The sequence below is a fragment of the Nothoprocta perdicaria genome, unplaced genomic scaffold (genome assembly GCF_003342845.1).
Source record: "Nothoprocta perdicaria isolate Ctin4 unplaced genomic scaffold, notPer1 scaffold_15, whole genome shotgun sequence".
In the NCBI taxonomy this organism is placed as follows: Eukaryota; Metazoa; Chordata; class Aves; order Tinamiformes; family Tinamidae; genus Nothoprocta; species Nothoprocta perdicaria.
In genome coordinates, this window is record NW_020454649.1 from 20,683 (window position 1) to 33,792 (window position 13,110).

At 41.3% G+C, this 13,110-nt stretch overlaps 1 protein-coding gene across 1 annotated transcript in view; it reads right to left on the bottom strand.

The window, feature by feature from the left end:
* EXT2 (exostosin glycosyltransferase 2) overlaps positions 1–13,110 on the bottom strand; it is a 61,294-nt gene that overhangs the window by 17,170 nt on the left and 31,014 nt on the right. Inside the window, exon 8 of the mRNA XM_026034671.1 lies at positions 5,542–5,731. Coding sequence (XP_025890456.1) covers positions 5,542–5,731 — 190 coding nt within the window. The remainder of the gene's footprint in view (positions 1–5,541; positions 5,732–13,110) is intronic.

Consider the following 13,110-nt stretch of genomic DNA (forward strand, 5'->3'; position numbering starts at 1 on the left):
GAGAGAAAAAAAAAAAAGAAATATAATTCAATATTATAATTTATTTCTGAATAAGACTGCACATCTGCCTCAGGAATCTCTTCAGTCACCTTTACGCACATCTAAAAAAAACCCAGCTTTTGATGGGTAATTTATATCTGACTTCCAGGTAGGCAAAAGTGTAAATATATTTAAGAAAGAGACAGAGCAGAAGCTCAGCTACCTTCTCCACTTTGGTTTTGTTTTTTCTGCTAAGAGCTTCCCGGAGGGCTGTCTGTGAGGACAGCTTGCCCACCACTGCATTAGGATAGTCACACATCAAGAGACAGTGATGCTACACCCTGGCTTAGGACAGGAGGCAGGAAAAAGTAGTTTATTCACTATTTTATTCACACACTACTACTAAAAACACAGAACCACATACTGCTTAAAGTCGCCAGTGTCCAAACACTATCTCACTGGGAAAACAAAACCCTTTTTCCAAGCCACACCAAGAGTCTTCAAAAGTCAGTTTTCCTTGGAGCTCTGTTTTGGAACAAGGATTAGCATGCAAGAGTTGCCCAAAGAAAGGAGAATAAATACAGAGATATGTATTTTATTCAGCTTCCTGCCCAATGACTGTTCTTGTGGGACTGAAAAAAAGCGACAATATAAAATCTACCTTTACCAGAGTGGCCTCGTGAGCATGTATTTTCCACTTTGTGGATGGTTCGGTCCAGTTCTAGTCACCTCTCTAGCTTACATATCTCCGGAGCATGGAAAAATCTACCTACAAATGAAACCTGAAGGGCAGGGACCGAGCTCCTCCTCTTGCACGTCCCACAGAAGACCTGTGTTTGAGCAACACGTGCTGCTTGGCAAGAAGGCTCGGGACGTTGCTGACACTTAGTGCCATTTGGGACCACTGATGCAAGAGCTACCAAAGAGAAAGCCTTGTGGTCTTCTAAAAACAGGTAGCGCATCTGTCAAACCGCCCGGGAAAGAGCTGAGAGATCAGCGCTTTCCAGACTTCTCCAAATGGAGCTTCCGATTCCAGTGGCTTGCAATCCCAAATAACCACATGCCCAACTGCATTTCGGGCCCGTCCGTCATCCCTCACCATAAACTCTGCAACTCTGCATCACACAGCAAATTTTTCCAGCATGATCTCAAGATGATTTCCAYGAACTGCAAGACCAAACTCAGTGCTGATTTCCCATACTCCAAGAAAAAAGTGTCCTAAACACACTCTCACTTAAAACACTTGATTCTAAAAATTTAAGATAAAAAATAATTAAAATAAAAGTTTAAAAGAAAAAAAAAGCAACTTTAATAGATATTATTGAAGAATAGCAAGACACCTCCTCTAAACATGCATTTCCCTATTAGAATTCCCAGTTGAATTAGACGAAAAGCAAAGGACAGAAGGGAGAGGTGGGCATGAGACAAAGACAATTATATTACAATCTAAAGCGGAGGGGAAACACCTTTTGCTTTCCACATCAGCTCTAAAGCCTTAAAAATTTTCATTAAACTAAATTTAGAGAGCAGCTTTATTAGAAAWACAACAGGACAAAATGATCGTTGCATGGACAATATTGTAATTTTCACATGAAAGGGAAAGATTTTGTACAATAAAGTAATTCATGGGAGTCAGACACAGTCACCAATCAGTCATTTATCCAATTAGAAAGTGGCATCAAGGACACTGTGAAGTAGACAGGTTAATTCCAAGCATAAATATAAATTCAACAAAATGTTCCTAGCAGGGCCAGTCATTAAAGGCGCACTATACAAAAAATATATCACAGGATAATAAATAAATAAATAAATAAATAAAAAGATAGCTCTTTCTTAAGCTACAGCAATGCACAGGATATGCAGGTTCATTGTCCCCAGTGTTTTATATCAGTGCTGTCCATCAGTATGACCAAGCTGAAGTAGGGAAGATAATGATGTCCGTAAACCCCACGGTCTGTATCTTATTATGGATTTATCAGCAACTTAGCTGCAGGATATAACTGACACAACTGATGCAACTAGACAGAAAATACAGCCCTTAAAATGCAGTTTTGATTTTYACAAAATTGGACTGAAAAAAGGAGTCAAACTACCACACATTTGGCTTGTAGCTTATTGCATATTTACAGAGAGCAATGCATTTATACCTCTCTCTTTATATAAACATATTTATATGGTAGATAAGTTTGTGTAACTAAAAGTCACTGGAAATTTCTAACATAAACCATTTTCTTGAATTTTAGAACCTTTAATTAAGAATTTGAATGAAGACTTAAATTCAAAAGTAAAAAGCGAAAGTGTTTGGCTGAATGGAGGAGGAAAAAATCCTGTCTATGCCAATACTTTCAGGAGCAGACACTTGAACCACAATGTTTATTTTAATGGATAAAGAGTGAATTAAAAAAAAAAAAAAAAGAAAGAAAGAAAAAGAAAAAAAATTTCCTAAATTTCAAAGCTTTTAACCATTTTGTTTTATTAACACTGAACACTGAGTCAGGAGTTGGCTGACTGCTATTGTGGTCACAGTAGTGAATTTACACACACTGTTCGGTTGAATATATATGCAATACTCAGCAATTAGACTCAGAAAAATACAGATCAGAAATCATCAGCCTTAAATCCATAGAGCACTTAAAAATCAGCAAAATGACTCTAAAGTGTGTTCAGGTGCCATATTAAAATCATCATCATTATACCTGGCAGTATGACAGTTTCTCTCTATTGTTTCACATTCCAGACCCACTATTTTAACCATGATAAATAATACCCTGAGAACCTCAGAAAGCCTGCACAAGGCTTCTGTGTTACTCGCATATTCCTTTGCTGTGACCATTTTATCTTTATTCCTTAGCCACTGGTCAGACTGGGTTCAAAGGCAGCAGATGAGCTCCTTGGTTTCCAAGCTCATCCCAAACACCACGTTCCCGCTTGGCGCACTCAACTCACTCAGCAATAACACCCAAACACACAACTCAGCTCCCACCACGTAGCCACCTACATGGAGCGCTCCATCAGAAAGCCTGGGAAGGAAGGGTGTTCAGTCAAGCCAAATCAAGACCAAAGCACAAGATGTTCAACACAAAGGTATTATTCCTAGTATATAAACACTTTAAAAAAAGAAGAGATTGATTTTAGTATTTGCACGTACTTCATCTCTTCTGTTCCCAAGGGCAATAGGAATATTGGACATTTATTTCTAATGCACGTTGCTCGGATGACAATGTCAAGAGTATTCRGTGTCATTTTCAATTATAATMCTATTCCAGTGTTGGTGAGAGAAGCAAAGAGCAGCCACAGGCCACATTYATGTAGCACTACACCAGTTGCATCTCAGGACACCCAAATCCAAGCCCAGGTTTACTGCACATCATCACGAAGGAAAATACCTTTGATGTCCTTCACCCAGCCCTCCCACTTCCATATATAAAACAAAATAAAAACATGGAGGACTGCAACGACGAAAGGCAAGGTTTTTTTCCATACAGAAACATGTTCCTTATATGGGAATGACCAGGAAATAGGGCACTCGATGCTCTCCGAGGTTAAGCGCCTCAGCTTTACTATAACCAATTAAAAGAGAATAGCCATAAAAGTGCAGATACTACTGTAGGGTAATAAACTAGTCTTTATCAGTGACAGTGGTGCACATTACAGACTTCAAACTCATTCCTTGCCCTAATCCATCAGAAACTTCCTGGCTTTAACAGGCTATAAATGGCTGAAGCTTTGAAGTCCAAGGATTAGGCTCGCTAATAGACAGGCTGAACAAGAGACTGGCTGAAGAGCCAAGTGGAAGGCCCTGCGTGGATCTGAAATAAAGCAAATTAATTCAATCAAACTGACCTCTCTTTGGCCACGGCCCAAGAGATTACAGCGCTATAACAGCAATAAAGACACAAGGGACATTAGAAACAAATAGTTATTTTCTGTAACACAACACTCAAGTCTAACACACAGGCAAAACTACCTGAGCTCTCAACTAGTAACAAATTCCTARTTTTTTTATTGCCGCTTTGAGGTCAGTTCATTAGTACTACTCAAAGTAGAAAGAAATCACCTGCTTTAATTTAAATAATTTCAAAATGCAAGATTAAAAATTGTTTAATAAAAATATAACTCTCATAATTCATTTGCTTCAACTCTCCTTTACCTCAGGCTCAAGAGAAAACCTGGAAACAATCCATTGGGGTCAAATCTGTCCACAATCACTGGACACAGCAGAACTAATATAACATCAAGCACATTTGTTTTCAGGGAAAAAAAAAARGATATAAACAACAACGATAACAAAACCTTCCTGCAAAAATGTCAGTATCATCAATCTATACACAATACTTCTCACTCGAAAAAGATTGCAAAACATTTAATAAACCTCTAAATTTGAGGCATGTAGAACAGCAATATTACAGAGCAGCRTGAAGTGAAAAACAAAGCTACTCCACTTCAAACCGCAGCAAGTGGCCAACACGGGAAACGAGCCAGGTCGATGGGAGTCATAGCTTGGCTCCTGAGGAGCTGTCAGAAGATCCTGAGTTGAAACAAGTGGTCAGGAATTAATTTCTACACTGCATCTTACTGCTATGCACAGCAGCCCATTTGCAGGGGGAGGAAAGCAGCAGCCAAAGCTTCTGGAAGAGAATTACAAAGCAGGAAACTCTAATGCCTCATTTGAAGAGAGCTGAATTCACTCAGTGCTTTATCATCAGATTTATAATTCTTTAAACACTTACTCCACTTTAAACACTTATTCCAAGAAGGAAATGTATCTTTCCCACAAACACGCCACCTACGTATTTAGAAAAGAATGCCCAATCCACATACACCATGCAAACTCATTCACTACTGCACAGGCCTTACGGAATCACAAATGGGGAGATTTATTTCTCGCCTGCAACATCGGTCGGTCGGGATTTTAATGTAAGTGCCCATAACTGGGAAGGAGGCCGTGCCTCACGGCAGCAAGCACGGAAATGAAAGGGGCAGCTCGGGCCTTGCTGCCCCACGCTGTAAACAAGTGCCACGGGTCACCTTGAAGGGCTCCCTGCTATGCAGGGCAACGGCTCCTGGGCCTCCTGCTCACTCCCTAGGGAGCCTGTGTGGAACTCCCCAAGGACGGACGGATCCAGCCCGCTGGGGGAGCAGGAGAAGCGCGGGGGCAGAACCGGCTCCCCGTTCCGAAAACATTCCAGCAGGATAAGCACTCATGGGGAAAAAAAGGGGTTTAGAGAAAATTAAAACTAAGCACGGACAAATAAGATAAGTCTCTTCTTTCCCCTCCCTCCAAAAAAGCAAACTATAAAACAGTGCTTCTGTAACTATTGCACTGGTTACCATTAATTCAGAAACTGGCAGCAGCATCACRGGTATGCTTTTCTCTTTTTATCTACCTTGGCCTTTCTCATTTCAGTTTCAGAAATGCTGCCGCMAAAAAAATCACATTTATTTTTTGGAAAATAATGAGGAAACGGCTTTTGAAGCAGGAGAGGGGTCGATTTGTGGCAGGTGCAGCTGAGAGGCTGCTCCCAGTTGCAGCCTCCTCCACGAGCACCCTCGGGGTCCTACCTTCGGGGGGATTCTTGTTCTGGTTGTTCCAGACAACCAGCAGTTTGGAGAGACTGGGCACTTTGGACACTTCAGTGATGACTCGGAAGAGGCTCTCGACGCGGTCGTAGGTCAGCACGATAGCTGTGAAACCTTGGGACTGCGGTGGGATCAGTGGAAGGAAGAGCGGGTTACTCACACTGCTCCATTTCTGCGAAGGGAAACAGGAAAACGATTCAATTAAAGTGATTCATTGCAGCAGGGAGGAATTCACATAGTTAGAGTGTGATGGTCAGAGCTGGAATGTGTTGGAATTAGGAACGGTGATTCACCAGTGCTGGCAAAAGTGTGCTTGGACCATTCTGCAAATCCTTCCTCCCAGCTTCTTTCTGAACTCCRTTTTTACTTTGGCATAACTGTACAGAAAGGGGCTTTAGGAATTAAAAAACAAACAAGCAAACAAACAAAAACCTTACCTGGAGGGGGCAGATGGATTCGGGGGGGGGGGAGGAGAAATTCACTGTGGTGAATTTTGAACCCAGCTACCATGGCTTTATTCACTAATCACTACTAGAAGATATATATTTTTTTTATATATTGTGAAAAGTCTGTAAACAGAGATTTAATCAGCACTACAATTTTAGAAGGGAAAAAGAGTTTAAAACAATTAAACCAAAGCAGCAAAAACACAGCCCTGGCATAAAACGGGCACCCAAGGGAAAAAGGCAAAAGCGGACACTAAGAGGAACCAACTTCCACCAAACTGGGTTTGTTCACAGGAGGTGAAAAAAAATAGGACTGAATTTTATACTTCTTTGTAAAAAGAGCCATGAGAGGCACAGATCGATGTCAGCTAGCTATTTACTCCTCCTGCATGTTAACCAGGGCATCCCTTTTAAGACTGTAAAGCTGAGCTGGCAGGAGACAAGAGAGGCGGCTAAGCCGGCACCGGCTGTGCCGGCCGCATCTGGAAGAGGCGCTGGCCRAGGGAGCAACGGGAGGAGGGACAGGGACGGGACCGGGGTCGGAGCAGGCGCCGCGCGAGGGGCGACGCGGCCGGGRCAGTCGCTGCAGCCTCAACTTTTCCACTCGGGCTTTCGTTCCAAGCCCCGGGCCTGAGCAGCACAGGGAACAACAGGACCTCTGGGGAAGAGGTGAAAAAGGGAGCTGGGAAAGCAGAAATGGGTGCTTGCTTTTGCTGGGAAATCTTGAACCCTAGCCCATAAAAAAAACTAGGAATGCTCCTAATAGGTCAGTCTAAACTGCTAACAGTTTCCAGAAAGACTGGGAGGATCCTCAGCCAAGCTCACACTGCAAGTCCTCTTGCTTCAGGAGGAACCCAAGTTTTGAAGTTAACAGCTCACATTTGCAGGAATTAAATCCTGCATTTTTAAATTTCCTTATTTCGCCTTCGGGTTATTTTTCCTTATGCACCTAAGAACCACCTTCCCCATTTGTAACTGCCACCTAAGAGTATCCCTCATAACCACAGGGACAAGGGGAATATAGAACCCGTTACACTTAAAAGAGTGCATAACATTTTGTCCATTCTAGCACACGAGAACAAATTATGATGCGAATAGGATTTCCTTAAGCACACAATCCTATCCACTACGGCCCAAGGATATGTTCCAGGCAAGGACTTGTCAAGAGAAGTAATGCCTTGTATTAGCATTATTGATATAGCTTGGGAAAAAAATGCATGTCCTTTTTCAGGTCTTATACAAGCAACAGTTGATACTAGCAGCACTTGAGGCTCCTAGCGGAAGGCATGAAATACTAATTTTTCACTCAACAAGAATAGTACAATATTGTGTAAATAGTAACAACATAAAATGGTTCATGAAAGGGACATGGTACCTTGTGATAGCAGAGGACTATATCAATAATTTAAAAAATACATATCAATTGCTTTAGAAACTGGTAATGAGCAGAGACATTTTTCTAAAATTAAAGCTTTCACAAATATTTCTAATAATTTTATGAAACACATAACCTTTTGATTTTACTCCAGCTCAGTAATTTCATTATCAAATCATAATTAAATGTTACCAGAGCACAATCCATCTTATTAACACTTTACAGACTCACTTCCACACACTCTTCATCCTCAAGGCTCTATTTCCCAAATGACCCCTGCAACATCAATAAGTTTTTTAAACAATATTAAGAAACCTCTTTTTATTAATACTTCTAGCAGAGTGCTAAGAAAATCTTAAGTTTCTGTCATATAAGAAGAAATAACTGGTAAAGTATCTTATGGACAATATTGTTTTTATTACATATAGATGAATACTACCATCTAAATGAACTGCTTTCATGTGCAACTTGTTTTTTTTCTGGCTACAGCTTTCTAAGAAATTATKTGCTGTAACATCCCAGAAAAAGCATTTTTCTCCTTCTGTCATCTATGACTTCTTCAGAACTTACAGGAAAAAACAAAGTATATGAGGAAGCACAAGCATGCGCGCATATATAGTTGATCATGTCTATTCTTAAAAATTTATGTTTTAGGTACAACATGACTTAAACCTCTGATTTTTACTTTCAGAAAACATGGAAATTCTCCCCTACCACTTATAACTTCGGAAAACATGGCAACTTGTCAGATGTCTTTGCGCCCATCTACTAACAGGGGGTAACAGAGGGAAAAACCTGTGGATTCCAATGGATGGGAGAACCGAGCCTCTTATTGAGCAAAATATTTCAGAAAGGCAATTAAGCATCTCTGAAGTGCCATTAAGAACCCACCCCCCGCTGCCTGCCTGGGGAGTGTGTCTACAGTCTGGGACCTATTGACCCCACTTTCTGCAGGAAATCAGGCCARTTCAGGCCGCCATAATTTACTCAAGTCTTCCCGACTTCTGCTTGGGGAAAGCACACCATACAGGCAATCAATTCAATGGCAACCTAATTAAATCTCCATTATGGCAGCAAAGCATGAAATGGACGGCCCTGGGGATGGGTCCTCCCAGTCACTGCTCAAGAAAGTACAGAGGGAAGGAAGATTCGCTCCAGTCCCACCTTCATTGGTGTTTGTGATGGATTTCCACAGCAACTTTCACTCTTGGAAAGAGCAGCGAGAAGCGAGAGCAGAGCGAGCATCTATCACTCCTCTCTGACAAAGTGCTGACCTTCAGCTATGGACAGAACAATCCTTTACTTCTGCTCTCCCAGCTGAGATCATTACAGGAGCCAGAATCATTAATCTAAAATGGATGGGGTGTTTACTGTGAATCATTTTTATGGGCAGAAGGGGATCCGGTTTCAAACGCCAGCCTTGCAGGGGAATCCGCGCCGCTTCATCCTGCAGGCTCAGCTGCCTCACGGCTCTTCCCCAGCCCACGTGAAAGCCCAAGCAGCGGGACCTGGAACGGCAGCCAGAGCTCCAAGAGAGCCCGGAGCGGGAAGGAAAAGGGAACTCTTGRAATGGATACACGCACAGGCAAGCACGGGAATTATTGCAGCTCTCCCTACGCGTGCTTTCCACCAGTGTGCCTAGACATGCATGCACTCGTGCACAATGCTCACTTAAGTCATAACGTTACTCTGCTTTATTCCTGACACAATAAACAGCATTCTCCCTGTTGGTCATTAAATACAGCTTGGTTCTGTTCTAGGAGAGGGGAACACGTTAGGTCAAGATATCAAGGGAGCTGAATCCTTGATATGTGAGATGCTTAAGGCTGGGCTTGCTGGGGAGCCTTCAGGTTAAATTAACAGGGCATGCTGAAGCACACCCCTCGGAACAGGATGCAAAGTGAAAGAGACAGAGCTTCCCAGATGGCAACTGACACAGCAGGACCCAGCAGAACCAACCCCTATGAAGATACAGAGCCTCTAACGTACTGCCAAAGCAGCAGACATAACCACACCTGGGCTCTACGCCGAGCCTTACTGTTGGAGTGTACACCTAAAGAGAGACCTAAAGAAAGGCACAGCAGACACCAGGGACGTCTGCCCCACGGGATGATCCCTGGGAACGCCAGGCTGCAAGAAGCTGTTCCACATTATGGGAGAGAGCCAGGAACTGCCCAGCTATCATTTWGTGGCACGAGGCGGCCACAGCCCTTCGAAGGAATAAAGCGCCGCTGTTCCCATGGGCAAGGCAGTGGCTTTTCCTGCCTGTGTACTTACAACAACCAGACTTAGTGCTTGTTACAATCAACATATCGGTGAAACCACACGCATTGAATGAGAACAACCCGCTGTCCTTTGAAGGCGTGGAGGTGAGGAACAGGGAGCACTGCACTGTACAGTAGCTACACAGTTCTCCCATACATCCCAGCAAAGCAAATGTATATCCCGTACTTCTGTGGGTATGGCTTGTTCAGCTGGGCTATTCTGAATATCAGATTTTAACCTCAATGTGGTTCCAATTATGAATTACCAGACCAAAAAAGCCTTGATTTATTCTATTTTGCTCCAATTATTCATGATATGTTTCTATTGAATGCTTTGAGAAAGCATTTCATCATGCTTCCCATCCTCAAGTGGTCAAAGGGCAAAACCAAAGGAATTAACCCTCTCTGCTTTTCCAGGGCCAACCACAAGGCTGACGCACTGCAGAATTACATACAATTCGATGGGAGACTTTCCAGACTGGATGTGATCTTCACCCACAAAAAACCCTCATCCTCATCCTCTGGCAGTGGCAACATTTCACACGTCTGATGACAACTGTAAACACCCTCCGAGAGGTGTCAGCCACAAGGCACACAGGAGTCCTACCTATTCCACCACAAACGCAGAAATCCAATACTGTTYCGAACCACGAATTTTGATTGCCAACATATATTGCATAACTACAGCACTAAATCGTTCAGCAGCTTTTTTTGTTTAGCCAGTTAAATCTCATCAACTGTCTGAATCCTTCTCACTCACAACGTATTGGCTGAATACATTTATTGACATAAGAAATCGTGCTGATCTCTTCATTTTTTCAATAAGGTATCCAAGTTTGCAGGGAGAAGAGAATTACTTAGAATAGAGTTCATATTTACCATTTCCATTAATACACACTGTGTAACACTCACAGCATCACCTCTGGCCAGCAAAACTTGACAGTTTATTTGGGAGCATCTCAGAGCTAACTTTGCTAAGATTAAAAACATGCCTCTCACACGTATACGTGTGTTTGTCTATATCTAAACTAATTTAAAGAAAAGCTAAAAAGCTTTTACAGAAAATAAAATCCAAAAGTACTAAATGACCACATGCAGGCTTAATGATTAAAATTTCAATAAAGTAGAACTTGAAATCCAAGTTCTGACTCTGTGAACTCTTATTTTCATGCCTCAAAGAGTATCATATAAGCTGAAAAAACTCTGCAACAGATACCAGACTTGTATAGGATAAATCTGAAGTGATTTTTCACTGTAAAGGAGAAAAAAATCTAATCTTTGGGCAGATAAATTAAGAAATAAACTATCAAATTTTGTTTCACAAAGAAAATGTATAATTTATAGCTGAATATCTACACATGATATAACAACTTGCCATAATATCAATACTACAAGAATATATTAATAAATTGAAATTTATTTATTCAAATAAAGCGTATGCATCATCTAACATGGCAAATAAAGAAAAATTACACCCAGCTTATTCAACCCATCATAAAAGGCAGCTGTRAATATCATGGCTGGAAATGCTACATAGAGATCTAATTTTATATGTTTGTTTGTATTATGTATATATGCATATACATACTTTCAAAGGATAAAAAAAAATCCAGATGAGTATTGCCAAAAAGAGGTTGTTCTCATTGTAATTAAACACATGTACCAATATATACTTAATGTTTTAAAGATGAGAAGTAGTGCTGAGAAGGAAACAAAAATAAAACATGGTTATCATCCTGGGACCATAAGCTTTTCAATAAAATGCAAAGAACTTAGAAATAGTTTAATTGCTTAATAAGCATGTCTATTATGGTCAAATTAAAAATTTCTGTCTAGTAATTGGCTGAAGCCCACAAACTATTCTCTTAATGAAAATCCAGCTCAGACTTTGCAAAACGAATGGCATTTTTTACTTCAAGTTAGCTTGGCTATTTGTTTTATTTAAATCTAAATGGCAGTGCTGTTTCCTGCCTCAGTGGGAAAAAATAAGTCTGGTAAAAAGCATGTTTATTGTTCAGCATAGGATATTCTCAAGTGATTATTTTACGATACAGTCTATATCATCTAAGGTCARAACTCAAAAGCAGCCACTGGTACACAAGACCTAATGTTTTACAGGGCTATGCTATAAACAGACTTGAAAGAATTTTACCAAGGGCAACAAAAAAGCTGAAAGGAAGAAAATGTCTTTTTTTTTTTCCTCCTAACATCCAACAAAAGATAGGGACATAGAAGGTGAAGTAAGGCTACCATTTAAATAATAATTCTCTCTCTCTTAAAAAAGGAATAAACTAATTTACTCCTACTAGGGCAAAAGAGATGTGCTTAATTTAAGATACCAAATCAAGTCTCAAAGTCAAGGTCATTACTTCTCAAGCCAGAGCAAATTGGTAATGACCAGAAAGCATCCTGTGTCAACCACCATCTTCTGCCTTGCTGGGACGTAGCCGATTTCCCCAGCACTATAAGCTGGACCAGTAAAGCCAGCACTCGTGCAGCACAAGAAGGGCAGAGATATCAAGGATGCAAGCGACCCAGGAATTAAATTTCAGKCTGCAAAACATCATTTAGCTCTCTTCATTAAAATGGGGCAATATCTCAGAGTGCATTTTTATGGAAAGGATTACTCCAAAACATACTGGGAATAAAGTCCGCACATTGGTACTGGTTGGAGCTCCCGCTGGAACCCACAGCCCTGCCCCTGCTGCTCTACCCGCGCTGGGAAGAYGACACTCAGGCCGCTTCTCACTACCAGCCCGAGCCAACATAAGCCAAACAACTGCCCAAAGCAGCAGCCTCCCGCCACCCGCTCCCGTTATCCCCTTGTCTTTTCCTTTCGCTGACTGAGCTTTAAATAAAGTGGCTGATTTGGGTTAATTCCCCACACGGCCACACAAATGCAACAGCAGCACGTGGAGCAGGTTGCACACWGAGAAAGAAATCTTCATCCAAGTGCAGCGGAGAACAGGATCCCTTCTTTTGCCTGCTTATGGAAATGGAAGGTGTTTGGGAGACTATAGACCAATACAAGTTGGGCTGGTATTTCTTTGTGTAGAGACTGATTTAGTGGKAACAGGAATAAAGCTGATCTATATGTAGATCTAGCCATGAGTGTGCTCGTGATGAAACCCTTCCAGGTATGAGCATTAATGTCATTTTGACATGAATATGCAAACATTATTACATTTGCAGATACGTCCTCATTGCCAGGCAAAAAGCAAAGCTTTAGAAAGTAGCAAGGTGTCTTTAATAGTACTGCTTTACAAATGATAACCAACTTGAGGCAGCCTTTTGTGAAAAAAGCAGTTTCTTTTTTGTACCTGCTGCTCTTACAAACTTAACCTAAGCGAATATCTGAGGCCCTTAACACCCTCTTCTATCTATCACACCTATAAGCTTTAATCCATAAATATTAACTCAAAATAGACTCRGTTCCTCTGTGTTATACTCAAAATAGAAAAGCAGA